The 25,720-nt window shown below is 43.3% G+C and overlaps 1 protein-coding gene across 2 annotated transcripts; it reads left to right on the top strand.

Moving 5' to 3' along the window:
• The first annotated feature begins 4,948 nt into the window (after positions 1–4,948).
• Positions 4,949–21,392, top strand: Ybx1 (Y-box binding protein 1). Of its 2 annotated transcripts, none has more exons than XM_034502375.2 (8): positions 4,949–5,455; positions 5,860–5,923; positions 13,567–13,600; positions 16,010–16,099; positions 16,442–16,744; positions 17,207–17,289; positions 20,148–20,413; positions 21,009–21,392. In XM_034502375.2, exons 1-7 carry the CDS (start codon positions 5,296–5,298, stop codon positions 20,380–20,382), a joined length of 969 nt encoding a protein of 322 aa, XP_034358266.1. In that variant the 5' UTR covers positions 4,949–5,295; the 3' UTR covers positions 20,383–20,413; positions 21,009–21,392. The 2 variants fall into 2 exon arrangements, with proteins under 2 accessions (XP_034358266.1, XP_034358265.1); XM_034502374.2 differs by having other exon boundaries at positions 5,156–5,455; positions 20,136–20,413.
• The last annotated feature ends 4,328 nt before the right edge of the window (positions 21,393–25,720 follow it).

A 25,720-nucleotide genomic window follows, 5' to 3' on the forward strand; every position in this document is an offset into this window, starting at 1 on the left:
ATCAGACATTTTATCTATGTGTGACCTTGTCTCAAAATACATGCACACACAGAGGACAGATATAAATAACATGCCTTGGAAATTATTTGGAAAGGGACTAATCCAACATGGAAAGATTCCATTTACAGAGTGAGTGTAATGTCAGGACGAGAGAGCTACTCTAAGCCAGGCTTAGTGATGCATGCCGTTCAGGTGGATCTCTGTCTTTCCAAGAGCAACCTGAACTCCACAAACGCCAGGGCTGTGTAGCAAGACACTGTCTCAAAAGCACACATACAAAAAGGGCTGTATGATGCAACTTTCATGAGGTATTTATTGTATTCATTTCTATATTTTGGAAGGATGGTGTCCGCTATGTAGCCATGAGTAGCTTGGAACTCACTGTATACCAGGCTGAATCTTCCTGCCTCTTCCTACTTGCTAGGGTTACAGCCATGTGCCACCATGCCTAGCCATCTTTTTTTTCTTCCATCTCATGGTCAGAGATTCCTCAACTATATAGGCAGATGAGCCAGGTCAAATTCTAAAACAGAACCTGTCTTAAAGGGCCCTTTCTGTGTACTGGGGACAAGGTGGTAAAATACAAAAATGCCCTAAGCAACTTTCTGTAGCTATGTAAACAGACTTCAGTGAACATAAGAAATATTCATGCTAAGCAGAGGGCTGTAAGTAACTGGACAGAATGGAATTGTCATGAGATGGGAAAGATGGAGCAGCTATGCTGATCTGGTGTTCTTGTGATGGGCTGTGCAGCTGAACTCACTGACACCTGGTACAGCTGCTGTGCCAGTCTCTGCAGAAGCAGTAAGAAGAGTAAGATGTGGCCCATGCTTATGACAGGAGACAGGCAGGTGGTAAAGGCAGGAATCATGGCCTGGTGTCTTTAGTTCTAGTGGGACTTTCGTTTAACTGCTATGTCCCTAACATCTAGAAAAACTAAGCATCTAATATTTAGTAGATGTCCAATCTATATGTGTTACATGAACCAGAAGTTCAGGTGGAGTGGAGAGATGAGAGGAAGAGGTTAAATTTTTAAAAAATAAAAATAAAAACTTGGAACAGGGAGGGGCTTTTCAGGAGCAGGTGCGGTGGCTCATCCAATAAAAGCTTCCTGGACAAGTGTGATGGTGTCAGTTGAGCTCCCCAGAATCCATCTAAGAGCCAGATGTGTTTATAATCCCAGTGCATGAACAGCAAGATGGGAAGTTGAAACAATTTCAAGGAAGCTTGCCAGCCAGCTAACCTGAAATATGCAGCATGACAGGCCATGAGAGAAGCTGTCTCAGCATCAGTAAAGTGAGGACTGACATCTGAGCCATGGTGCGCCGGGACCCACACACACATAAACACATGCACACCATATACACCAAAAATACTAAAATTTTGAAGGCACCAGGCACTTGGGAAGCAGAGGCAAGTGTATCTCTATGAGTTCGAGGACAGCCAGTCAGCATAGTTCCAGGCCACCCAGAGCTACATAGTGAGACTCAGTCTCAAAAAACAAAGCCTTAAAAGAAGTCCTGGAAGAGCTTGTGACATAAATGCTGATGGATTGATTGGTCTAGGGAGGATGGCAGGGGTGGGGGGGAGGGGGGGAGGTTAGGGTAATTGATTGGGGGTAGGGAGGATGCCAGGGTGGGTCAGGATGTGTTTCTAAAGCAGAGCCTGAGGGAGGGTGACAAAGGGGAAAGAAGCTATTTTGCAAAGAACATTCCTGGGATTTGTTCCCTTGCATTCCTTAAAAGCAGAAACCAGAATTCTGATAAGATTCATGGAGCAACTAGCTGGTGTAAACTCCTCAGGTGGTGTTGGGGAGGGAGATGACCAACAGAAAGGAATGGAGAGTCTCCAATTTGGGACAAGAAATGAATTGCAACAGGACCTGTCGATCTTGGGGTGCTTTTTTTTTTTTTTTTTTTTTTTTTTTTTTTTTTTTTTAGATGGTTTCTCTGTGTAGCCCTGGTTGTCCTGGCATTTACTCTGTAGACCAGGATGTCCTGGAACTTAGTGAACCACCTGCCTCTGCCTCCTGTATGCCAGGATTAAAGGTGCTTGCATCAGTGCATCCTAATGCCTCATCTTCATGTTACACGAAAGCATGAGGGTAAATGGATGAGTACCCAGATGAGGAAGTAAGAACACTCCTAAACAAAGACAGATAGAGAATTGGCATTTCAACTGGAGACACCATCTCTCCAAAGCAGTTATTTCTTTCCACATTTCTTGTATATGATGTGCACGTGCATATTCATGCATATGTGTGTATATATATGGAGGTCCAAGGATGATGTCCAGAATCATTTTCCTCTGCTATTCCAGCTATTCATGGAAGCAGAGTCTCTCAATAAAACCCAAGGCTGGATGATATGTTAGTACTGCAGGTTAGCTTGTTCTGGGGACCCAGTCTTGCCTTCTCTGGCTGAAATCTTAAGAGAGGGCTGCCATGCCCACTCATCATGGATATCTAAACTCCAGTCTCACCACCAGAACTGCAAGCGATCTAATCACAGAGCCATCTCCCCAGTCCCTGGTCATTTATTCTTAAGGGTTCTATCCATGTTGGCCTGGACCTTACTATATAGCCCAAGATGGCTTCTAAATCACTGAGGTCCTCCTGCCTCATCCTCTCAGCTTCTAGGAGTACAGGTGCCCACCACATTCTGTTGCCACTGCTGTCATTTTCTAAGTGCCTTTATAACTTTGGGACAGTCTCAAGTCTACAGAACACGCTGAGGAAGGATGCATGAACAGTATCCCTGGTAACCACCTCCTCTCTGCACATTGCTGCCCCAAGCCTTTTCACCTGGAATACTGCCCAGACGGCCCTGTGGCCACAAGCACTTCTTTGATTCATTTTTCACATTGTCTAATTAAATAGATGATTAACTTCAACCCTTGTCACCACAGAAACAAAACAATACATTAAAATGTTACATTGTTTGACATGGTAGCACACATCTTTAATCCCAGTATCTGAGAAAGAGAGGCAGGAAGATCTCTGTGCATTCCAGGTATAGTGAGACCCTGTCTCAAAACAAAACAAAACAACCATTCTATGTTAGGGTCTAGGTAGAGAGATGCTCAAGGGAAGGCCAGGCATGAAGGTACGTTCCTGTAGAACTACTACCAAGGAAAGGCCATGAATACCAGGCAGCCTGAGGTTTCAAGTGAGACTCTGTTTCAAAAGGGGTAGAGAGAATGTTACAAAAGGAATTTACAGAATTGTGGGAAGGATTTATAATACATAGTAACAGCTAAGAAAAGAGTCCCTGGTAGGTTGAACAAGGGATGAGTGAGTGGGGAGGTGTACTTAGAGAGGTCATACCACAGTAAGGAATGGACTGGAGTGTAATGGAGTTCCCCGTTTCAAAAGAACATGGGCTGTTTGGGGAAATATTAAGAAAGGAGGAGGGCTGGATGTGGCAGTATATGCCTTTAATCTTTTAATGCCTTTAATCAGGCTTGAAAGTTTGAGTCGAACCTGGATACACAGGAAGACCCTGTCTCAAAAGAAAAAAGAAAAAAATCTGCAATGTTGTAAGTAGTACAACAGTGTAAAGAAGACAGCCTGTGACAGGCAAAGGCGACATCACATTTCTAATTCAACTCTGTGAGTAAATCAGAGGCAGTGATAGTATTCCTAAGGTGCTTCATAGGGACACCAGGAAGGATGGCCACGCCTGAGACTCCGAGTTGTCTTACTGCCACACATGGTGGCACACAAAATAAAAAGTAACACTATTTTCTGTAAAAAACAAAAACAAAAAAATTCAAAGCACAGGTATCCTGTGCGTTTGGACCTAAAGTTGACCCAGCAGCCCACAGAACTTTCCATATTATTTGGCCCTTATAAAATTTTTGCTGGTTCTGCTCTAAGCAATAGCAATCACTAAAAGTAATGGCAGAAAAGCCAGACTGGCTTCATGATCATAATTCTTCAGAATGGACTGAGGAAGACTTCACCAAGTCTAGTAGCAGGGCCAAGGGTTACATCATTAACTTACTTTTTGTTATTTCTATTACATGTATTTATTTCCTGGGAGCTAAAAGTATGCTACAGTGCTCATGGGGAGGTCAAACCACAACTTACAGGAAGAGGCTATCTTTCTCTTTCCATTACTGTGGAGCTCAGGGAAAGAACTCGGGTCTTTAGGCTTGGTCGAGTGCCTTTAACAGACGGAGCGGAGCCATCTCAGTACCTTTGTTTTCCCCACTCCAATCCCTTCTCTCTCTACCCTCTAAATCCTACTTCGAATGGATTCCTTTATTTGCATTCTCCTTGAGGCGTATCTTTTTCTAGGCCTTTTTAAACCTACCTTTGCCAGAAATGTCACCACCCAACTCTTCCTGCTTCCACTCCCTAAACACTGTGCACAGGCAACCAAGAAGTGTTGGGTGTTTAAATTTCTGCCTCCATCAGAAAGCAGAAACTCACTGGCAAACTACTTCAATCCCCAGTCAATAGTAGATGCTTAATAAAGAATGAATGAAGGTAGGAGGAGGGCTTCAGGAACAGAAGGCGGCGTGTTTTACAGTGTATAAGAGCATGGATAGCAATTCTTGCCTACAGTGCTGCTTAGTTAAAACAAAACAAAAACCCTAACATTCAATAAATGTGAGACGAAATTAAATCTGATTTGTGGCCAGTGTGAAATACATTCCTCGTACGCCCGGGGGAAAGGATCACCCCCGCCCTGAACTCGCTGAGTCGTGGCAGCCCGAGCGCCTGCGTGGTCCCTCCAAGGTGAATGGATCACCAAAAACCTGACCCATTAAGAAGGCCCGGCGTTCACCCAGCTCTGGGAAGAAGCGCCTTCTAGAAGGCCAGTGTAGGCCCGGCGGCCGCGGCCCACGTGCGCGAGGAGCACAGCCCCGTAAAGAAACGTTCCCTCTGCGCGTCCTCCCGGTACTCTATGGTGCTCGCGGCCGAGGCTCTCATTCTAGTTCCGGTCTCTATGGCGGCGGAGGCAGGAGAAGCTGTTGGGTCGGACGAATTAGTCGCTAAAGGTGCCAATGAGAACGCAGGAGCCGCGGAGCGTAAGCCAATAGGCGCTAGAGACCCGGTCAGGTGGTGAGATGGACAACGATGCTGGCCAATAAGAGAGGACGAGGGCGGGTCTATCGCGGGGCTTATCCCGCCCGTCCCGCCATTCTCGCTAGTTCGATCGGTAGCGGGAGCGGAGAGCGGACCCCAGAGAGCCCTGAGAGCCCCACCGCCGCCGCCGGCCTAGTCACCATCACACCCGGGAGGAGCCGCAGCCGTCGCCGCCGGCCCCAGTCACCATCACCGCAACCATGAGCAGCGAGGCCGAGACCCAGCAGCCGCCCGCCGCCCCCGCCGCCGCCCTCAGCGCCGCCGACACCAAGCCCGGCTCCACGGGCAGCGGCGCGGGTAGTGGCGGCCCGGGCGGCCTCACATCGGCGGCGCCCGCCGGCGGGGACAAGAAGGTCATCGGTGAGCGCCAGAAGGGACCGGGGGTGGGGCCGCGGGCCGGACCGTTAGGCGACGCGGCCCGAGCCACCGACTACGCGGCCGCCCCTCCCCCCCGAGGCCCGCGGCGCGCGCACACCGGGATCCCGCCGCTGCTCTGGCCGCTGCCGCTGCCGCCCCTCCCCCGCGCCCACCCGCCCCGGGGCCTCGTGTTCGGGGTCCCCGCCCCGCCGCCTACGCAGCCGGAGTAGCGCGGGCTGTTTTCCGGGCCCTCACGTGCTCGCCTCCCGGGCGCACACCCACCTCGGACCCGCGCTACCCGGGGCACCCACGTGGGCGGCGTGGGCGGCGGCCCGGGCCTGCGGCCGGTCCTGGTCCGACTTCCAGGGCCAGCTGGTGATTGGACGTTGTTGTGCTTTGTTTTCCAGCAACGAAGGTTTTGGGAACAGTAAAATGGTTCAATGTAAGGAACGGATACGGTTTCATCAACAGGTGAGATGCCGGTGTAGAAAGCTCGGGTCCGCCTCCTGCATGGGCAGTCTCCATGGGCCAGAGCCACCACGGGCATGACAGGGTGGGGGATTGGGACCTTGTGTTTCTTCCTTGGGTGACGGGATTAGTGGGTCGGTAGACTTGCTTTGTGTTGCCGTTAAGTACCAATCTTGAGCTAGCCTCAAAGCTTTGGCACAAAGCAGGTCAAGGCAAGCGTGGCGCATGAACCATGCCTTAACAGTTACCTTGCATCGAACTGAGGCAACTCAGGCTAAGCACGTTTTTAACCTTGACATCCTTTCCTGCTTCTTTGAAATTGCTATGTAAGAATGTGACCCACTAATTAACATACAGGTGATCTTTCACCTTGCTAACCTCTCGGGGAGCGTGATTTGACATGTCAATTGCCTGAGATGTTATCTGTACTATAAGGTTATGGTGCCTTTGTTTAGACGACTCAAATATGCGGTCCATTTAATACCCCGAGCACATTTTCTATAGAGCTTCTTTAGCCAAAGAGGGCTCTTACTTGTCCAAACGGCAAGTAATACATCTGAAAGAAAATGGTTCTTCCTCATTTTTTATTTCTCCTACTTCCTTGTCTGGGAATCATGCTGATCAAATCAGTTTTTGTTAAAGCTTGGCTCTAGCCTGTTGGAGTGGCCTTAAGCCCTTGGGAACGTAGCCTTGCTCGTGTTTGACTTAGAGTTGTAAACTACGTCTTCATAGATCCAGAGGAGGGTTTGTAGACGGCCGCGTTAAGTGCAGGCGCTGCCTGCACTCTGCACAAGGGAGCCCGGCATCTTTTTCAAGATGGCTGCCAAGGCTAGTGCAGTTGCATGGGTGTAGAGCACGGCGAGTGCCAGCAGCAATCCTGGCCCTACAGCTGTGAGACTTGGCGCCATTTCAGCGTTTTCTCTCTTACATGCTTGCTTAGAAGGCGTTAAATAAGTAGATGGTGAAAAGAACGCTGAAGAGTGACACGGTGCTTGTGAATGGGCAGCTAGGCTTTTAAAAATAACGGAGTGATGAAAAACATTCACTGATGAACCACACACAGTCGTGGAAACACTCAAGCAAAAGCGATTACAGTCACTTAATGGTCTGTTCTCTACAGTTGCAATTAGAGGGAAACATTCTGTTTTTCCAGACTCTAGGATTTCTCTAGTCACGGGCTGTTTGCCTTCCTGACCAGTGCTACATTTTCCATGTAACCCCCTGGTGGGTTACTAGTGAGCAAAGGAGAAAATGTAATGCTTTGATAATTGTGTGTGGGAGATTTCCTGGTGGCTTTTAAAGTGATTGTTATTCGTGGTTTGGTTGAGATTTCCACCTTGATGGTCCCAGGTGATGTTGAGAATAGTCTGCACTCACCTTCCAAGGGACAGTTTTAACCCCTTGGCCCATTGTAGCTAGCTAGCCCTCCTTGGCAGGTCTTCCAATTGAGTAAGTATAGTTTTTGTATGCATTTAGTACATTTTGATATTTGCCTGGGCTTGTCACAGTTTTTGAAGCAGTGTCTATCCAAGATGAGTATACCTCAGTTATTTTACACTGTGCATTATGTAGATTACAATCAAGACCATGCGCTTAGTATCAACTTAGTTGATCATCATTGGGGCAAGTTAAGTGTAATTGGCTTTTGATAACTCTTTGTTAGACTGCCTTAACCCCAATTACTGATTGAACTGGTTGAAATGTGCTTTGTTTCTAAGCAGGCCATTATATTAATGCTGTGGTTTTAAAATGAGATACACTGTAAATTCTGGTTCCAGTGAACTAGAGGTTTGTCCTAGTTAGGAAAAGTATAGAATACCAAGCACTGGAAACAGTTGACTCTGAGGTGGTCAGGCCATGAAAAATGGGAAATACAGTATTACAGTGCACTGAATTCTGGATTATATATTCTAGGTTCTTTAGTTTATAATCTGTATGTAAGAGTTCATGTCTTCTCTGCCTTTAGAGAGAGGTGTGCTGACTGTGGTGAATTCTTACAACTTAGAATTCTTTGTCCTAAGGCTTTTTATTTTTAAACACTGGTTTTGTGCATTTTTCACTAAAGGGACTGGAGATGTTAACTCCTTTGACTTTGGTATAGTGTGTTTATCTAGTGCGCTGAAAGTCCTGGGTTTGATCCATAGCACTGCATAAAAAAGCATGGCAATGCATGCTTGTAATCCCAGGAGGCACAGGCTCTCAGTAGTCATGCTCTGCAGCTTAAGTGAACTTAAGGACAGCCTGGGTTAAATATATCAAGACCCTGCCCTTACCCTTTTGAAAAAGTTAAATAATGCCTGGGTTGGTGGTACACGCCTTTAATCCTTCCACTCAGAAGAGTTCAAGGATGGCCAAGGCTCCAGAGAGCCCCTGTTTCATAAAACAAAAAAAATAAGAACCATACAGGCATTATAATCTAGGAGTTGAAGAAATTATTTCCTTTATCCCTTTGTATACTGTGTTGACAAAAAAAAAAAAAAAGCATGTAACTTAACCTATTTGTATAGCTTCCATAAATGAGTTTTTCAGCTTATAGTAGAGAATGGTTAGTAATTCTGAAACATTGATCAGAGAAAATTGTAAACAGCATTTTAATTTAATTTTTTTTATTTTTTATTTATTATTATTATTATTATTATTTTTTTTTTTTTTTTTTTTTTTTTTTTTTTTTTTTTTTTTTGGTTTTTCAAGACAGGGTTTCTCTGTGTAACCCAGGCTGGCCTTGAACTCAGACATTCACCTTCTGCCTCCCAAGTGCTGGGAGTAAAGGCGTGCGCCACCACCGCCCAGCCCATAAAACAGCATTTTTCAATGAGATGTGTCTTAGGGTGGTAAAAGTTAGGGTTGGGATGCTGCCTGCCTCAGTGATGGAATTAGGCATTTAGAACACCACAGTGGCTCTGCTGCTCACTTTAGCCTTCACATAGAACATCATTCCTTTTAGCTCTTTTTTTTTCTTTGAACCATGGTCTGTTACTTTAAAAAAAGTTTACGTGCATGTTTGTGTGTGAGGGCATGTCTGTGCTACAAGCACTTGTGTACAGGTCAGAAGACAGACTGCGTCTGAATTTTACATGGTTTCTGGGGGTTCTGGCTCTGTTGCCTGGTTTGCTCTGCAAGCATTTTCTCCAGGTGAACCATCTTGGCCCAATCTGTTGCATGTAATTCTTAAGTTGCTAATGGCCATTTCTGCCTGGCCTGTGAGCATAAACCTTTTTACCCGTGGTCTTTAAAAGTTAATGCTGTCAGTGTTAGTCTTCCTCTGAGGGTCCTCCCTTTTGGGGTTTCTAAGTATGTAACTAGTTACTGCAATAACAATGGTGTGAATAGTATTCTGAGTTTGTTGTTAAGTGATTAAGACAAAACCTTGAAGAGTTAGGAACTGTTCCTTGGAAACACAGGTTTGAGGGATTTGTCCCATAAAAACAGGAAGTAGTAGGAGCGGGATTTGAACTCATTATTCTGGAGTATTTGTTCAACAACTGTTGTGTTACACTCTGAAAATAGATCCTACATTTTCAGCTTAGAGCTTGTCCACCCAGTTAGAGATAATTTCTTAGGGTGACTGACTGTTCTTAGTTGTTTAAAAGACTTTTTACTTAATCTGCATAGGAGTCTTTTGTTTCCTGACACTAGTCCTCAGGTGTGACAGGTTCTACCTTTGATTGTATTCCATAAGGTCGAGTTGCCCTGAACTCTGGTTTAGTGTGCAAGTCAGCTTTGCAATAAAAGACTTGTTTCTCCCATACTAAGAGTGAGATGCAGTTGAGGAATTAAAGGAGAAAATACTGGACCTCCTTGATCATTCTGGGTTTTGATGTAATAAGGAAATGGGTCTTTTCAGGGGGTTGGTGAGATTATAGATGTATGTCACCAGACCTAGTGGTGTCATCTTGGTTGGTTTCTTTTTGAGACAGGGTTTCTCTGTGTGTTTTACTACTTAGCTGAAGTTGATCTGGTGGGATGGGCAGGTGTTCATACTCTATAATCACAACAGGACCAAAGGTGGCACATTAAACAATACAAGAAAGCTCATTTGGGCACAGCATGAAGACCAACCCCTTTGAAGGTGCTTCAAGTGCAAAGGCAATTCTGCTGGGGAAAGTAGAGGTTTGGATCCAGTTCATCAAGAACAGCAAGAAAATGACAACTTTTTTGCCCAGTGATTGTTGATTTGGTCCAAAGGACCATGCAGCAGTGTCATTCATTCCTAGAGTCTGTACATGTTCAGTTTAAGTGGCTAGTGTGTCTTTGCCCCTGTGGGAAAGCAAGAAGGAAAGATCAGAAGCATAAATATTTATGGTAGCAATACTTTTTGTGTGTATGTGTGTGTGTTTTGTTTTGTTTTTTTGGGGGGGGTTTTGGGGTTTTTCGAGACAGGGTTTCTCTGTATATCCCTGGCTATCCTGGAACTCACTCTATAGACCAGGCTGGCCTCGAACTCAGAAATCCACCTGCCTCTGCCTCCCAAGTGTTGGGATTAAAGGCTTGCGCCACCACTGCCCGGCGGTAGCAGTACATTTTTATATTCCAAAAAATTAGCTGAGTCTGTTTACCTAAAGTACTTTGTTATAGTGTCCTTGTTAAAAATGAACATTTTGTAGATTGGAAAGGTTTTGACCAAAATTTCTTGGGCTTTTAAAGTCATTCTATTATATTTCTATCTCAGAAGTCTCTTAACATGTATCTACTACAATTGGTGTTGGACAAGAAGACTTGAGGACCTCTTAACTGTGTTTGAGGGACTTGCAAGAAGAGGTTGACCAAATGCTGGGGCTCTTGGCTTGCACACAAGACAAGCTCCCTGAATAACCACCTATCTTAAGGTGACTGAAGTCAACTTACTCAGTCACTAACTTGGAACAGAATCCTCATGTTGTGGTTCTTTACCTCTTTTTGCCAGGTTTTCCCTCTTTTGCTTTTGAAATGTTCTAGAACAAGCATTGAGTACATCAGTCTTGTGTTTGCCATATGCTGAGACTCTACTTGGAGTCAGATGGCGCTCAGGCTTGTCTGAACCCTTGAAATCATCTATGGTCATGTCTGAGAAATATGTCTGCCCAGAAGACAAGTAAGGAATTAAGTGGGATTTGATTTTAGAGTAAGCTTCAAGGCTTGGAAATTGTTTGTTAGTGGTTCTAATAGGATGTGGAGTAATTTGTTGAGGATAATCTTGAACTTAAGCAGGTATTATTTAAGGCACTAATGTGTGTAAAAAGCACTTCATTTTTTTGTTGTTGTTGTTGTTATTATTGTTGTCAATTCCCAGCACCACCATGGATGATTTCTTTGAGAAGGCTCAATTCTTTTATTGTCATTCTGTTCCTGTTAGTTTGCTTTTAGCTTTAAGAACATTGTTGATAATTGTAGGGAACAAGAGTTTGAATGATAGGTATCCAAGAAATGTTTAGAGGTTTAAGAGAACACTTGGCATATGGTGTGGTATGTGGCACGGGTGGTAATAAAAGGGGGAAGCTGCATTTGGTGCTGTGAACAAATAGCTACAGGTTGTATCTCAGTTCAGTTCAGTGCTTTGTGAAGGTGGTAGGGATTAATGATGCCCCCGTGACCAACACCTAGTAGAGTGTTTAGAACTTCATCTCGAGTAATACAGGATGCTGTGTGTATGTGCACCACATGTTTGCCTGGTGCCCACAGAGCCCATAAAAGGGGGTTGAACCTCTTGGAGTTGGAGTGTGAGGTACTGGGAACATTTGGAGATCAGAGGACAACTTGTAGAAGTTATCCCTGTGTAGGTTCCAGGGATCCAATTCACATGGTCAAGCTTGTTAAGAAAGTACCTTTACTTGCTGAACCATGTTACTGGCCCCATCATTTTAAATAAAGTATTATCAAAAAAGCAAATATGGATGAGGTGGTACGTGCCTTTAATAATCTCAGCACTTGAGAGATCTCCAGGTTTGACTTGAGGCCTGCCTGGTCTGCATGCTGAGATTTGTCAAACCATATACAAGCAATAGACAGCAATTTTAATTTAAGAATAAAATTAGTATTTACATACTAAGTTTACTTCATATAAAAACCTAGTAGGATAGTGATTCTTAGGAGGGAGTGTTTGAGATAATGTCTATGTATAAGCTCTGGCTGTTTTGGAACTCGAAGGTATCCATACCTGGCATTGCCTCTCTTGCCATTGCCCCAGCCAGGATATTGAACTTTTAGGTGTCATCCAGCAAGTCTGGTGCCACTTCTACACCTGTTAATTAATTCTGAGTCTCCTGGCTTTAGAACAGTAGGTAAGTGTGCTGTAGTGCAGTCTCTGCTAAATCTTTCTAGACTTGTCTACCCTTCACCTCCACCAGTACTTGTGCTTTAGAGACCTGGATTTGAAGTAGTCGTTGATGAAGCAAATGAAATTAATGCTGCTTTTTACCTGTCCTTAAGGTGCTTTGTGGAATTGCAGATGGGTGGACATCATGATCAACTGTCTGTGTGTGTGTGTGTGTGTGTGTGTGTGTGTGTGTGTGTGTTAATTTGTAGTTTGGTTCCAGCAAGTCTATTATGTTGTGATAATGTATCTATTACTTTGTGATCAAAATTGAAGTCATTTTGTATGCATTCTTTTTTTACATGCTTTTCTTCTTAGCAGCATGCCGCTAGTGTCTTTGGTCATTAAAATACTAGAACTAATACTGAGACATTTCTCTGGCTTCCAATAGTGAAAAGGGTGGAGTGGGTCACTAAAGGAAAGGAAATCTGTTTTTCCAATGCTTCTGGTACCTAATGAATCCTCACTTCCAGTTTCCAATTAGTCTTTTTTTCCATTTTTATCCTGAGAAATAGCCTAAATGTCTTCATTGGGTGGCCCTTTAGTCTAAGACTTAGTCAGTTCCTATCTGAACTTTGAACTTTGACCTAACTAATTTGCTGGACTCTGCTTATTGAAATGGTCCTTAACAATCAAACCACTATTTATGCAATAAATTTTATCACACCACATTCTTCTAATGAAACTTTGTTTTCCTGGTAAACCCCTGTAACTAATCCCAGCCAGTACTGTGGAAGCTGAGGCACAGCTCATAAGCTCAAGATCAGGCTAAGCTTGAAACTATCAAAATGTAAAGGTTTGCTGATACATTTGGCAAATCTCACTTGCCTAAGGACTGTGAAGTCTGATGGAGGTGAAAAGGGACTGTTCTGTGGGGCATTTTCTGGAGGTTAGAAATGGGAGGAGGAAGTGGAAATGACTCTACTGTTAGTAATGCTGGCTGTAGATAAAGGTGTGTGCTAGGTTATTGTTAATGTTTAATAGGGCAAGGACTGGGAGAGGCGTTGCTATACTTTGAATTATGTTCTTTGAATTATGAATTAAGTTGCTATACTTTGAATTATGGCTCATTTTTTTTACATTGCCTTAGACATATTTGCTTATCTTACACTGTTAACAATTTAGTTCCCCCCCCCCCCCCTTACCTACTGAAGATGTGAAAATTTGTTTCTCCAAAGTTTCTAATGTCACCCTGGCCCACACTCAAAAATTAAAAGTCAAAAGTTACTTTCTACTTAAATCCTAGACAGCTAGGACCTCGGAGGAAATTGGGGGTATCCACTAACCAGGCTTGTTTGTCTTGCACAGTGAAACTTACATTTCCTTTCTTCACTTGTTGTTCTCTTCTGTCTTACAGGAATGACACCAAGGAAGACGTATTTGTACACCAGGTAAGTGCTTATACAGATTCTCTGCACTTCGGCCTCAGCTTGTGAGAAGCAGCGGGTGGGTGTGTTCTCAGCTGTGGTTCTTTGCTAAAGATTAAGTCCAAGGATGAGTTAATTTAGTTCTGAATCTAAGAATAATGCCACGGTTAAAGTGTAGAGTGAAGCACTGCATTAGAGAGAGTCCACTCACTTAAAATGTTGAGTCGGTTCAACTGATGGCACACAGTTTTCATACCTCATTAGACAAGTACCCACCATGAGTGTGAACCTGAATCGTGTTTCCATAAACACACAGAACATTGACAAGATACTTGAGATGCAGTAGTCAGGTCACCCTTACTAAGTAAGGGTGAATCTTTATGGGATAGAGCTACAAAACAACAATGGCCTGTTTTGTAAAATGGAAAATAGGAAGCCAGCATCATGTAAGATCTTATTTGTCCTAAAGCATTTTAAATGCTTTGTTTTCACCTTTAGAATTGACTAGAAATTTAAATCTTCACTAGTAATGTAACATTAAGTGGAAAACGTTGCAGCCAAGTTGTGATTGGTCAGTAAATAACTTTAATTGGCTGTCAGTGTTTTTGGAGGAGAAACCTTAACCAAGCAGAACCTGCATCCTGAGTAGAAGAGTGACTGTGCATTGAGAACTTGAGAGTTCTTGTTAAAGTCAGAGGCTGCTGCGTGAGTGCTGCACTGCTCCCGTTAAGCTGGTCTACAGCATGGACAACACAGGAAGGAGGGCAGCTTTCCGCCGGGACTGTTGAAATGTCCACTTACCCACTTTTTTTAAGTGATAGAGATTTAAAAGACCTAGAATCAGAATCTGTACTCAACAGTATTCAGATAGCTAAGAGCTTCTCCTTAGAGGTTAACAGGTTAGCATTTTGTAGCTCTTAGAAATGAGATTCAGCCAGGCAGTGGTGTCACGCGCTTTTAATCCCAGCACTTAGGAGGCAGAGGCAGGTGGATTTCTGAGTTAGAGGCCAGCCTGGTCTATAGAGTGAGTTCCAGGACAGCCAGAGATAGAGAAACCCTGTCTCGAAAAACCAAAAGAAGAAAGAAGTGAGATTCACTGGGGAATCCCTGTATAGATTCTAGTACATCTAAAACCCTATGGAATATAAGTGTGCAAACATTTAAATTCTAAATGTAAATTAACTGCTCATATCTTTAAAAGATTAATGTCCTTGTTGGAGTAAGGTGACTTTTTTTTACCTTTCCTCTTACACCCTGAAAATAATAAGCAGAGTTCAACAGACAAGCAACAAGGTTTATTATTAGTCTTACTGCCACTGGCAACCATGAAAGATTAGAAGGGGCTAAAGGTGAATACTAATGTGTTTGGGGATTTTAATGCATGCTTCTGCTATCCCCTATGACTGCAAATAATTGGGAGTTGGCTACATATAAAAGGTACGGAATTACAGCAGTTCAGATGACAGATGAGATCGATTATTTGACTCAACTCACCCAGTCATATTACCCCATAAAGTGTCGCCAATATACTTCCCTACTTATTTTGAAAGTGGTTTCAACATGGAGTTGTTCTTGGGACTTGGCTGCTCAGGTCGTGGTGGTGTATCAAGTAGACTGCAGTTCTGGGCACCGGAGCTTAATTGGCCTCAGCTTTGTTGGTTGTCCTGCCTCCTCTGGAATGGAAATGCATGAGTGATCCTGTAATGGATACTGCTGTGATGTGGAATGAACATGGGATTTGGAGTCCCAAGACCTGGATTTAGAAAAGTTCCCTTGCTACTCAATAGCTGTGTGACCTTGGGCACTTCATAATTTTTTAAAGCCCTATATAATGTAAGACTTAACTGTTTTCTGGGGAGGTAATAAAAACAGTCCCATACAGAGAGAAATACAAAAGAGTGGTATAGATACATGTGAAATGCATTTCCATGGAAGTATTTATCATAGACAGGCTGGAAGGGATTTTGGTTGACATTTGTAATTGAGTTTGATATAGTCAAGGGACAAGAGTTGTTAATGGCCAACGTTGAAGCATGTACAACTAAACTCGCCTGTCATCTAAACTGGCTGTGTGTTGGGCTAGCTTCTGCTATTAAGTGCAGTCTCTGGGGGATAGATGGAGGCCTCATTTTGTGCCAAGCTTCATATGTGATGCTTTTCCAAAAAGCACCTTATTTTACACATTGTTGTGTCTGTCTTGAGTATTAAATTACTTTAGTTTTGTAAATGCTGGGGCCTTGTAAGATTGGAGTCTTTTGGTTGAGGTTGGGGGTATCTTTGGTCCCTGTTTTCTAAACTATTGACAGTTTGGTCTTATGTAAAGCAAATATTAAGTATATATCCAAGGTAAAAATGATGTTGACGCTGGTACATTTAAAATGAAAAAGCACATTCTTCTCCCCTGTTAATCTATTTTTGGAATGATGTTACTAGACTGCCATAAAGAAGAATAACCCCAGGAAGTACCTTCGCAGTGTAGGAGATGGAGAGACTGTGGAGTTTGATGTTGTTGAAGGAGAAAAGGTGAGGATGCTTTTTGTGTAAAGGTTTGACTTCGGTATGGAAATCATGTGGAGATCTCATCCGTTTAGGATGGTGGCTCTAATTGGATGGATGATGTGTTCTGGTGACTACATGAACACAGGTGCATCAAGCCTAATGTGCTGGCTGCAGTTAGAGAGCAGTCTCTTCAGAACAGTGAGGAGCTGATGATGTAGTCATTCCTATGCACCTTCTGCCCATGCACACCACCTCCATTTTGTTTTCTCTTGGGTTTGGTTTCCCCCCCCCCCTCCCCGGCTTTTGTGAAATTTAATGAATATTTGGATTTCTTTTGTTATTGTCAATAAATAATGACTTTTGTAGGGTGCGGAGGCAGCAAATGTTACAGGCCCTGGTGGAGTTCCAGTTCAAGGCAGTAAATACGCAGCAGACCGTAACCATTATAGACGCTATCCACGCCGTAGGGGTCCTCCACGCAATTACCAGCAAAATTACCAGAATAGTGAGAGTGGGGAAAAGAACGAGGGATCAGAAAGCGCTCCTGAAGGCCAGACCCAACAACGCCGGCCCTATCGCAGGCGAAGGTTCCCACCTTACTACATGCGGAGACCCTATGCGCGTCGACCACAGTATTCCAACCCCCCTGTGCAAGGAGAAGTGATGGAGGTAAGTGCCAAAAAAGTGAAAAGGATTGATACTGTGAGTGTAACATTTTTGTTTGCTTGTCTTGGGAATTGAACCTAGGGCTTTGAGGATGCTAAGTGATCAGCAACCCGCCCAACTCCTTGTTACAGCTTTTGAAAAAGAGTGTATCTTGACTCTCTCCTAGAAATTTTCTTTCTCCTAAATTACCTCCAGGCTTGTTAATTTATGATGTGAACATAATTATTAGATGTCTTGTGCTCAAGAGTTGTAGTGTAGCTGGCAGTGGTGGTGTGTGCCTTTAACCCCAGCACTCTGTAGGCAGAGGCAGGTGGAACTCAACTTGAGGCCAGCCTGGTCTGCATACATGAAGTGGCAAGACAGCTAGGGCCTATGTAGAAAGACCCTGTCTCAAAGAAACAAAAGTTTGAATTTGCTGAGATTTTGTTATTGATCAAATAGACTTTAATTTCTGATGTCTTCCAGGGTGCTGACAACCAAGGTGCAGGAGAGCAAGGTAGACCAGTGAGACAGAATATGTATCGGGGTTACAGACCACGATTCCGCAGGTATGGTCCATCAATAACGTGTTTCTGTTAGGTTCTTCAGCCAGATGCTATTCCTCTCCAGCATCGTGCTGCTCAGTCTTTTCGTGAGTTAATACTTAACATTCTTTTTTTTTTTTTTTTTTTTTTTTTTTTCTGGAGCTGAGGACCAAACCCAGGGCCTTGCTAGGCAAGTGCTCTGCCATGAGCCAAATCCCCAACCCTGACACATTCTCTTTCCTGACTTGAACAGTCTGAGAATGTATTATTTGCATTTTGGCACTGCTTTAAAATAGCTTGTATAGTTAAAGCTTTCTCTTTCTTTCTCTCTTTCTTTCTTTCTCTTTCTTTCTTTCTTCTTTCTTTCTTTCTTTCTTTCTTTCTTAAGCAAGGATATAGAATTCCAAATTTTCTATCTTTAAAAAGGTAAGAGTAGTTCAAACAACAGTATGTACAGCATGCTTGCTTAGGCGAGAAGAAAGGTAAGGTGATCTTTAAGCACTGGGAGGCGTCTGCTGCCTGTCACAGCGTACGTGAGTCAACATGAGCCCAGGTAGGACCTGTCACTGCTCAAGTATAGAAAGCACTGTGTGTGCAGTGGGTGCTTTAGGTAAAAGGTAGTGCTGGAGTGATAGCTTCCTGAGCACTAGGATACCCGGCTCCAGTTTCAGGTTAAAACCCAGTGAGATTACAATAGCTATGTTAGCGTCTACACATGAAGACTGGATTAGCAGCTAGTTTTCCCACCTCACCCCAGAATTTGGGATTGAATCGGATGTCCACTTGACTGACAAGTGCTCACTGGTGAGTATGCTCCTGACTCTGACCCTCCCATCCCCAATTATGTGTGTGTGGTGTGTTTGTATATCATTTGTGATCTTTAATCATTTCCCCCTCAGTTCTTTTAAATAAAAGTATCTTACTGGATCTGTAGTTTATTGATTGAGCTGAACTGGCTGGCCAGTGAGCCCTTGCTTTCTACCCTTGATGTTAGCGTCACCATCAAGGTTTTTATATGGTATTAGTGATCCTTATTTGATTGGTGAGCTGTCTCCCAGCTCCTCTCCCTGCTTTTTTTAAGAAAGAAGGGAAAAAGAGAATATTTAAGTTGCTTGAGCTGCCGGCCTTCCTACCTGGCCTCCCGAGTCAAAGGCAATTACTATCATGGCACCTAGCGTGACCAGTGCTTGTGAGCATATTATTTGCTCTGTTGGTTTGATTTTATTCTGAGGCAGTGTCTCACCTGGTAATTCTGGCTGGCCCAGAACTCTTAGAAATTGCTTGCCTCTGCCCCTTCGAGGCTGGAATTAAAAGGTGTGAACCATCATGTTTACTGCCCTTTGTGTTACTCGCTTGTTTTGAGATAAAGTTTTTATGTAGCCTTGACTGTTCTGAAACTCTGTGTAGGCCAGATTAGTCTCAAACTCAGCGCTAGATCCAGATCACCAGCCTCTGCCTCCTTAGTACTGGGATTAAAAGCATATGCCCACTGTCCTATGTTTTTAAGATTATTAGGAACCTTTTGAAGGTTTGCTATAGTTGGTTATATATTTCTTAGATTTATTTTATTTGTTTGTTTTGCTTGCATGTATGTGTGCCCAACACTTGTATGACTGGTACCCTAAGTCAGAGGCATTCAGAACCCTTAGTACTGATGGTTAAGAACAGGTGGTTGAGCGTGCTGAGAATACAATGTAGCAAAAGAAACCAAAAACTCTTTAACTAGTGGACATTTTGACAGCGCCCCACCCCCTTGGTGGGCATTATTTTCTTGTGTTATTCTTAAGCTCAGTTCCTGTTGTCCATTTTGATGTTGATGGCTCTGGGTGTTTTTGCTGTTATATCCATTACCATAGCATAACTATAAAGCATGTTTTTGTAACAGTCTATTCATTAGTCCACGGGTGTGAGAAACTGAATCTTCTGTTTGCTTTTATACTGTACTGTAGAGCTTTTAAAATCTCTTCCTAGTTTTCTGTTATTTTAAGTAAATATCTTTTGGTGGTGTTTTTAGTTGTATGCCTTCCTTTTATAAAGATATTGATCCCTCTTGCTTTGTTACAGCTGATGTATCTAATTTTTAAAAATCAATTTTGCAAAGATTTTTAGTTTTTTATTTATATATGTATGAAAGCTTGCCTGCATGTATGTGTGGTGCCCATAGAAGTCAGAAGTGCTTGTGGGTTCCCCCTGAAACTGGAGTCAGGGTTGGTTGTAAGCCACCATGTAGGTGCTAGGAATCAAACACTGATCCTCTGAAAACAAGTGTTCTTAACTATGGAGCCATCTCCAGCCCTTGAATTAATTTTATGGCAGGTAACAGATTTTACTTTAAAGTTTTCACTTAGTATAGGATTTTTCCAACCATGCCACAAATTGGTCAATTCTCAGTTGATTGCTTGTCAGTTTAAGTGTTACCGGTAGTAAATGAAACGCTGTGCCACTCATGTGTCAGTGCACAGTGACAAAATTCTTAATTGTTCATGAGCAAATAGAAGGAAATACTGAAACCCGGGAAGCATAGCTCCTTTTGATGGAAAGGAGTCTGTATTGGTAAGACTGTGTGAAAAATGAAAATGAGACTTAAAGGTATGGTAGAAGACTAGTTACTGGCGAGAAAAGTTGAGTCAAAGGGCATCAGCATGGTTCTGTTCCAAGCATTTGAGCAGCAGACTCGGCTTTATTGACCCTGGTTTATATGAATGAAGTAGAGAACGTACTTGGCTTTTGAGAGTAACTTACATTTTTGCTCAACTGACTAAAAAGACCACTTGAAGAAGAAAATGATTGCTGCACCCAAGTACCAACCAAATACTACTTGTGGTTAGGCTAAAGGAAGAAAGCCATTACTGTTTTCTGAGATTATGTAGTATTCATTTCAGGGGCCCTCCTCGCCAAAGACAACCTAGGGAGGATGGCAATGAAGAGGACAAAGAAAATCAAGGAGATGAGACCCAAGGTCAGCAGCCACCTCAACGTCGGTATCGCCGCAACTTCAATTACCGACGCAGACGCCCAGAGAACCCTAAACCACAAGATGGCAAAGAGACAAAAGCAGCCGATCCACCAGCTGAGAATTCGTCCGCTCCCGAGGCTGAGCAGGGCGGGGCTGAGTAAATGCCGGCTTACCATCTCTACCATCATCCGGGTAAGTGGGCACCCTTTGGCTTCCACTGTACCGAACTCTAATGCAAAGGAAACTGGCAGTAACAGATTAAGAGAAGCCATTTTATTATGGTGTTATACACTCTTAACACAAGTTAACCAAATGGACGTTTTGACTATGAGCTGCCTACATTTCTGAATCAACTCTGATTTTGGTAGAAAGCTAACTAAAATCTTGATACTTCCTGTCCTCTGAAGACAGTGTTGTGGATTTTAAGGGGGTTTGAAAAGTAACCTTGCCAGGTTTGGTAGTGCCCGCCTTTAATCCCAGCACCAAGTCAGAAGGCAGGCAGATCTTTGAATTTGAAGCCAGGTGGGGGAATATGAGGTCTGTCATGCCTAGCTTAGCTTACATTTGGCTTTACTTGCTAGTAAGACTTAGCTCTGGTTCTGGGGTTACCATTTTCTCCCCTTCTGTACCAAAGATCATTCCTATGTATCCAGTGTCTACTTTTGTTGTAAATCATCCTTTAAGCTAAAACAAAACAAGGTGGGTAAAATGTGGCTGCTACAATTCTAGAGAGTGGCTCACTAGCTAAAGATGTGGGGGATGGTAAATGAGAGTCTTTTCTTTGCAGTTTGGTCATCCAACAAGAAGAAATGAATATGAAATTCCAGCAATAAGAAATGAACAAAGATTGGAGCTGAAGACCTTAAGTGCTTGCTTTTTGCCCGTTGACCAGATAACATTAGAACTATCTGCATTATCTATGCAGCATGGGGTTTTTATTATTTTTACCTAAAGATGTCTCTTTTTGGTAATGACAAACGTGTTTTTTAAGAAAAAAAAAAAGGCCTGGTTTTTCTCAATACACCTTTAATGGTTTTTAAATTGTTTCATATCTGGTCAAGTTGAGATTTTTAAGAACTTCATTTTTAATTTGTAATAAAGTTTACAACTTGATTTTTTCAAAAAAGTCAACAAACTGCAAGCACCTGTTAATAAAGGTCTTAAATAATAATGTCTGTCTAGTTTTGTCATAATTCTGTAATCTCCCACTTTAAGGATAACAGGTAACACTGGTAAAAGCCCACCGTGAACAGGAACACTTAAGATCAAAGTCTGTCAGGAGTGCTGTAAGAGATGAGCTGTAGAGCCTGAGTAGGAAAGGTTCCTTTGTCAGCAAAGGAACGTGGTAGAGAAGTTTTGCAGGGCCATGCAAGTCTGGGGGATGTTTCCCTCTAGAGAAGCTCCAGAGTACATTGGCATTGCACTGAAGAACTGAAAAGCGGGAAGTAATGGCTGCTGTTTGTCAGCTAAGCCCATCAACTTTTCAGACTGTTCTTTGTAGTAGAAACTAACAGGAATCGATGGAAGACTTGAGCAGTCCTGTTAACATAAACAACTGAGAGACAAGTTAGTGTTAGCTTATACCAGCCATGGTGACTTCTAAAAGTACTCTGCCAAGAGCATAGTCAAAGAAATTACTGGTAAGATCCACAGGTGTCAGTTTATTGATAGCATAGACTATTGGTTAAAGGCTAATGTTGTTTGTGTATAGGTACTTATATAATAACTAATGAGTTTTCTAGGAACAAGCATGAGTACACATGCATTGAAGCTTTTTCAAGTCATTTATATTAAAATAGAAACGAGCTGAATCAACTGAGCAACCTAGAATCTGGTAGTTTTAGTTCTTAAAGCTAGGTGCTTAGCATCTTTACCTCCTGCCAAAAACCTGGAAGGCTCCTGGAGAGGTACAGGTATTCCGTCCAAAGTAGAAGAAGCTTGTGAGCATTTCTTGTGTTGTTTGGAAAAAGAATCAACAGGCAACAGAGCAGATATAACTCAGCAGCAGGAGGACACCCTCTTTTTCTGGCTACCACCACAATTTGGATGGGACTTCCTTTGATAATGCTGAAAATAGTAAGTGTAATCCTGATCTAATTAGAAAGGAGAACGATCCAGGGGTCACTACTGTAGAATTCTTAAGTGACCAATCTAGAGGTCCAGGTGAGATTTGGGACAGAAATCCAGAAGAAAGGGTGTAAAACTTGGTATGTTTTCAACAGTGGAGTTGGATGATGTAGGGTAAAGAAAGGAATTTGGAGACACATAGTGTGCTGTGCTGGAATAAAGTTCTACAACATGGGAAGGGATATCAAGTCATCCTTAAATGAGTAGTAGTTGACAGATGTCAGAAACGAGCTTGGATGTATGATGGAAACATATCTAGGCTGGTATGCCGATGAAAGTCTGATATGTGACAGACATGTGGTTGATAGTCATGGTCAAGGACAAATTTGGTGACCAGAAAACTAATCTAAAAGGGAACTCAGACTCTATAAAGTTGAATGATACCTTCAAAGCCAGAGATGGAGAGTGTTGCTGTGGGGTAGGCATGGTGCCACTGACCATTATTCCCAGCATTTGGGGGCCAGAGGCAGGCAGACCTTTTAGGAGGTTTTAGACCAGCCTCAAATGAGAACAGCCAAGACTACACAGAAAGCCATCTTGAAAAAATGGAGGGGGGGCGTTGCTATACTTATTAGTAAGGAGGCTGTGTTGCCTTGAAGAGAACAAACAAGAACATTTAATTGACCTTTTATAGTATCAATAGCTTAGAATAGAATATATAGACCAGACTTGAATTGACTGAGGTTTACCTGCCTCTGCCCTTAACTAGGACTAAAAGCTATCTTTCAGAGGCCCCAATGTTTTTTCTTTTTTCTTTTCTTTTCTTTTCTTTTCTTTTTTCTTTTCTTTTCTTTTCTTTTCTTTTCTCTTTTTTGGTTTTTCGAGACAGGGTTTCTCTGTATAGCCTTGGCTGTCCTGGAACTCACTCTGTAGACCAGGCTGGCCTGGAACTCGGAGATCCGCCTGCCTCTGCCTCCCAAGTACTGGGATTAAAGGCGTGTGCCACCACTGCCCGGCCCAATTTTTTTTCACATCCTCCATATCCAATTAGTGTGAGTTCCATGGACTTTAACTGGAACAGCACATAACCACCTGAGACTGTGCCCAGGCCTCCACTGACACACAAAGGGTCGCCTGTGTAAGCTGTCTGCTGCATTGTTTTCCACATTAGTGCAAGAGACCTACCAAGTTCTGGTGGCAGGAGGGTCTCTTATGAGGCCAGGCTGATAGCTTAGCTTTAGACCAACCAAGGCTACATACAAAACTAACCTAGAGACTTAAAATCTCATAGGTCAGTGTCCTATGGGAGACAATGTGCCCGTTTCTGTGTCCACTGTTTGTTCCAGTTTCCTTTTCCTGGAACATGTGAGGCACCATCCCACCACGAGATGTTTCCTCTTGGCTGTAACTTCCTGCAGATAACCAAACGTCTTTCTCCTTTGGTTCTTTAAAGCCTGCGGTTTAGGAAGGACATTTCTAATGTGTTTGTTTAGACGTAGCATCCTCTCCCTGTGTGCAGGTTCTCATGGTCTCCTGGATTCCTGCTCTAATTCAGCTTGCTCCTAACAGCATATCTCCATCTACGACATCATTCTGCTGTCTGTCCCCGGTAGACCTTAAGCTTCTTAGGGCCAGGGGGGTTGTGGTTTTGTTGCTGAGTTCAGAACAAAATAATGAACCGTCTGAAAGTAAATAATGGAAGTGGGGTGGAGTGAGGGCCATAGCTGGAAGGGAAGATGAGCAGTGTGATTACAGTTGCATCATACCACAGACTGGGTGCCTTAAGCAGTACTTCTGAAGGTCGGCAAGTTCAAGATCAATGTAAGTCTTGTGATAATGGCTTAAAGTCAGTCATAAGAAAGGTTACCTTCTTGCTGTGTTCACAGGGCACAGGAACCATTCCCACTCTGGATGCCCCACCCTTATGACCTCATCCAAACCAAATGGCTTCCTGCCATGCCTTGGATCTGGAATATGCCCAAAAGACTCATTGACAGCTCTTTTGCCAGTAGCACTATTGGGAGGAAGGGATGCCTCAAGGGAAGGTCTCTTTACCAGGGGACATGCTTTCAGAGAGGGTTGTATGCCTCTTCTGTCTTGGACCATGAGATAAGACAGCTTTGCTTCTAATGTCAAGATTGCCTCACCTCAGGCCCAGAAGAGGGAGAGCGGCAAATGTTCATGAAGAGAAACCTGAAACACTAGGTTGTCTGAGGTCTGGCCTGGAGACCGTGCTTTAGCATTGAATCTCATAGTCTTGAGCTTGCATGCAGCTAAGTGAAGCACTCTACCAGTCAGGATTTGATTACTGAAAGCTCGTATGTATCCCAACACCACCAAGTACTCTCACACTGGCAACTGGGGCTTCGACATGACTCAGTGAAGGGACACCCTGACACAGTGTATAGTTTACACATTAACCAAGTCAGAGCCTCCTCAAACTCATATCCTTCTGCCTCTGCAGTGCTGGGATTAAAGGTATGTGCCACCATGCCTGTGTAACCCATTTTGTGACAGTAAGATAAAAAGCCTGAGTTTGTTCTGCCAGAACAAACTTATTATTAATAGTAATTCTGAAACAAGGTAACTGAATGCTGAGCTGGAGTGCCATAGTAGACCTCTTGACTAGCGACCCAGTAGACGTGAAATTTGCTTTACTCCAGCTAGAGTTAGTCCTCTGACCTAGAAAACTTGGTCAGTAAGACATTGAAATGGAAAATGATGGCAATAAAGAATGATGCTCACATAGAAGCCTTGTTCCCTCTCAGGGTGGGGTCCCACGGACACCATGACAAAGGCCAGAACTGCAGGAATTCAGATCAACTCAATATTGCTAGCCTCAGCCAGGCAATAGTGGCGCACGCCTTTAATCCTAGCACTTGGGAGGCAGAGGCAGGCGGATTTCTGAGTTTGAGGCCAGCCTGGTCTACAGAGTGAGTTCCAGGACAGCCAAGGCTATACAGAGAAACCCTGTCTCGAAAGAAAACAAAAACCCCAAAACATTGCTAGCCTCTATTACAAATTACATCCAGGCTTTTTATGGGAGAAAAATAACTTTTGTTGTTTTAGAGTTTTTCTGTGTAGCCCTGGCTGTCCTGGAACTGGCTCTGTAGACCAGGCTGGCCTCAAACTCTACCTCTGCCTCCCAAGTGCTGGGATTAAAGGCATGTACCGCCACTGTCTGGCAACTTTTTGTTCTTGTTTAGATTTATTTATTTTATATATTTAAGTACACTGTAGCTAAGCAGAGTAGTTAGTATAGACTGGAACCCAGCCCATAGAATGGTTTACCTCATTTAAGGTGTGTGTGGCATGTAGAGTTTGTGGGATCACATACCCCGGCCCATGTGTGTGCACCAGAGCAGGATATTGGGTGTCTTCTATTGCGGTGTGCCTGACTACCTTGGGGCAAAGCTTCACCAGACTAGACGT

This window comes from Arvicanthis niloticus, chromosome 5, assembly GCF_011762505.2.
Source record: "Arvicanthis niloticus isolate mArvNil1 chromosome 5, mArvNil1.pat.X, whole genome shotgun sequence".
NCBI lineage: Eukaryota > Metazoa > Chordata > Mammalia > Rodentia > Muridae > Arvicanthis > Arvicanthis niloticus.

What these genes read in the sequence shown, in the direction of transcription:
- Ybx1 (XM_034502374.2), top strand. Translation starts at nt 5,296, where the DNA reads ATGAGCAGCGAGGCCGAGACCCAGCAGCCGCCCGCCGCCCCCGCCGCC. An exon ending in CGGGGACAAGAAGGTCATCG is followed by an intron (nt 5,456 to 5,859) that starts GTGAGCGCCAGA and finishes TTTGTTTTCCAG; the next exon opens with CAACGAAGGTTTTGGGAACA. An exon ending in TACAGACCACGATTCCGCAG is followed by an intron (nt 17,290 to 20,135) that starts GTATGGTCCATC and finishes GAGATTATGTAG; the next exon opens with TATTCATTTCAGGGGCCCTC.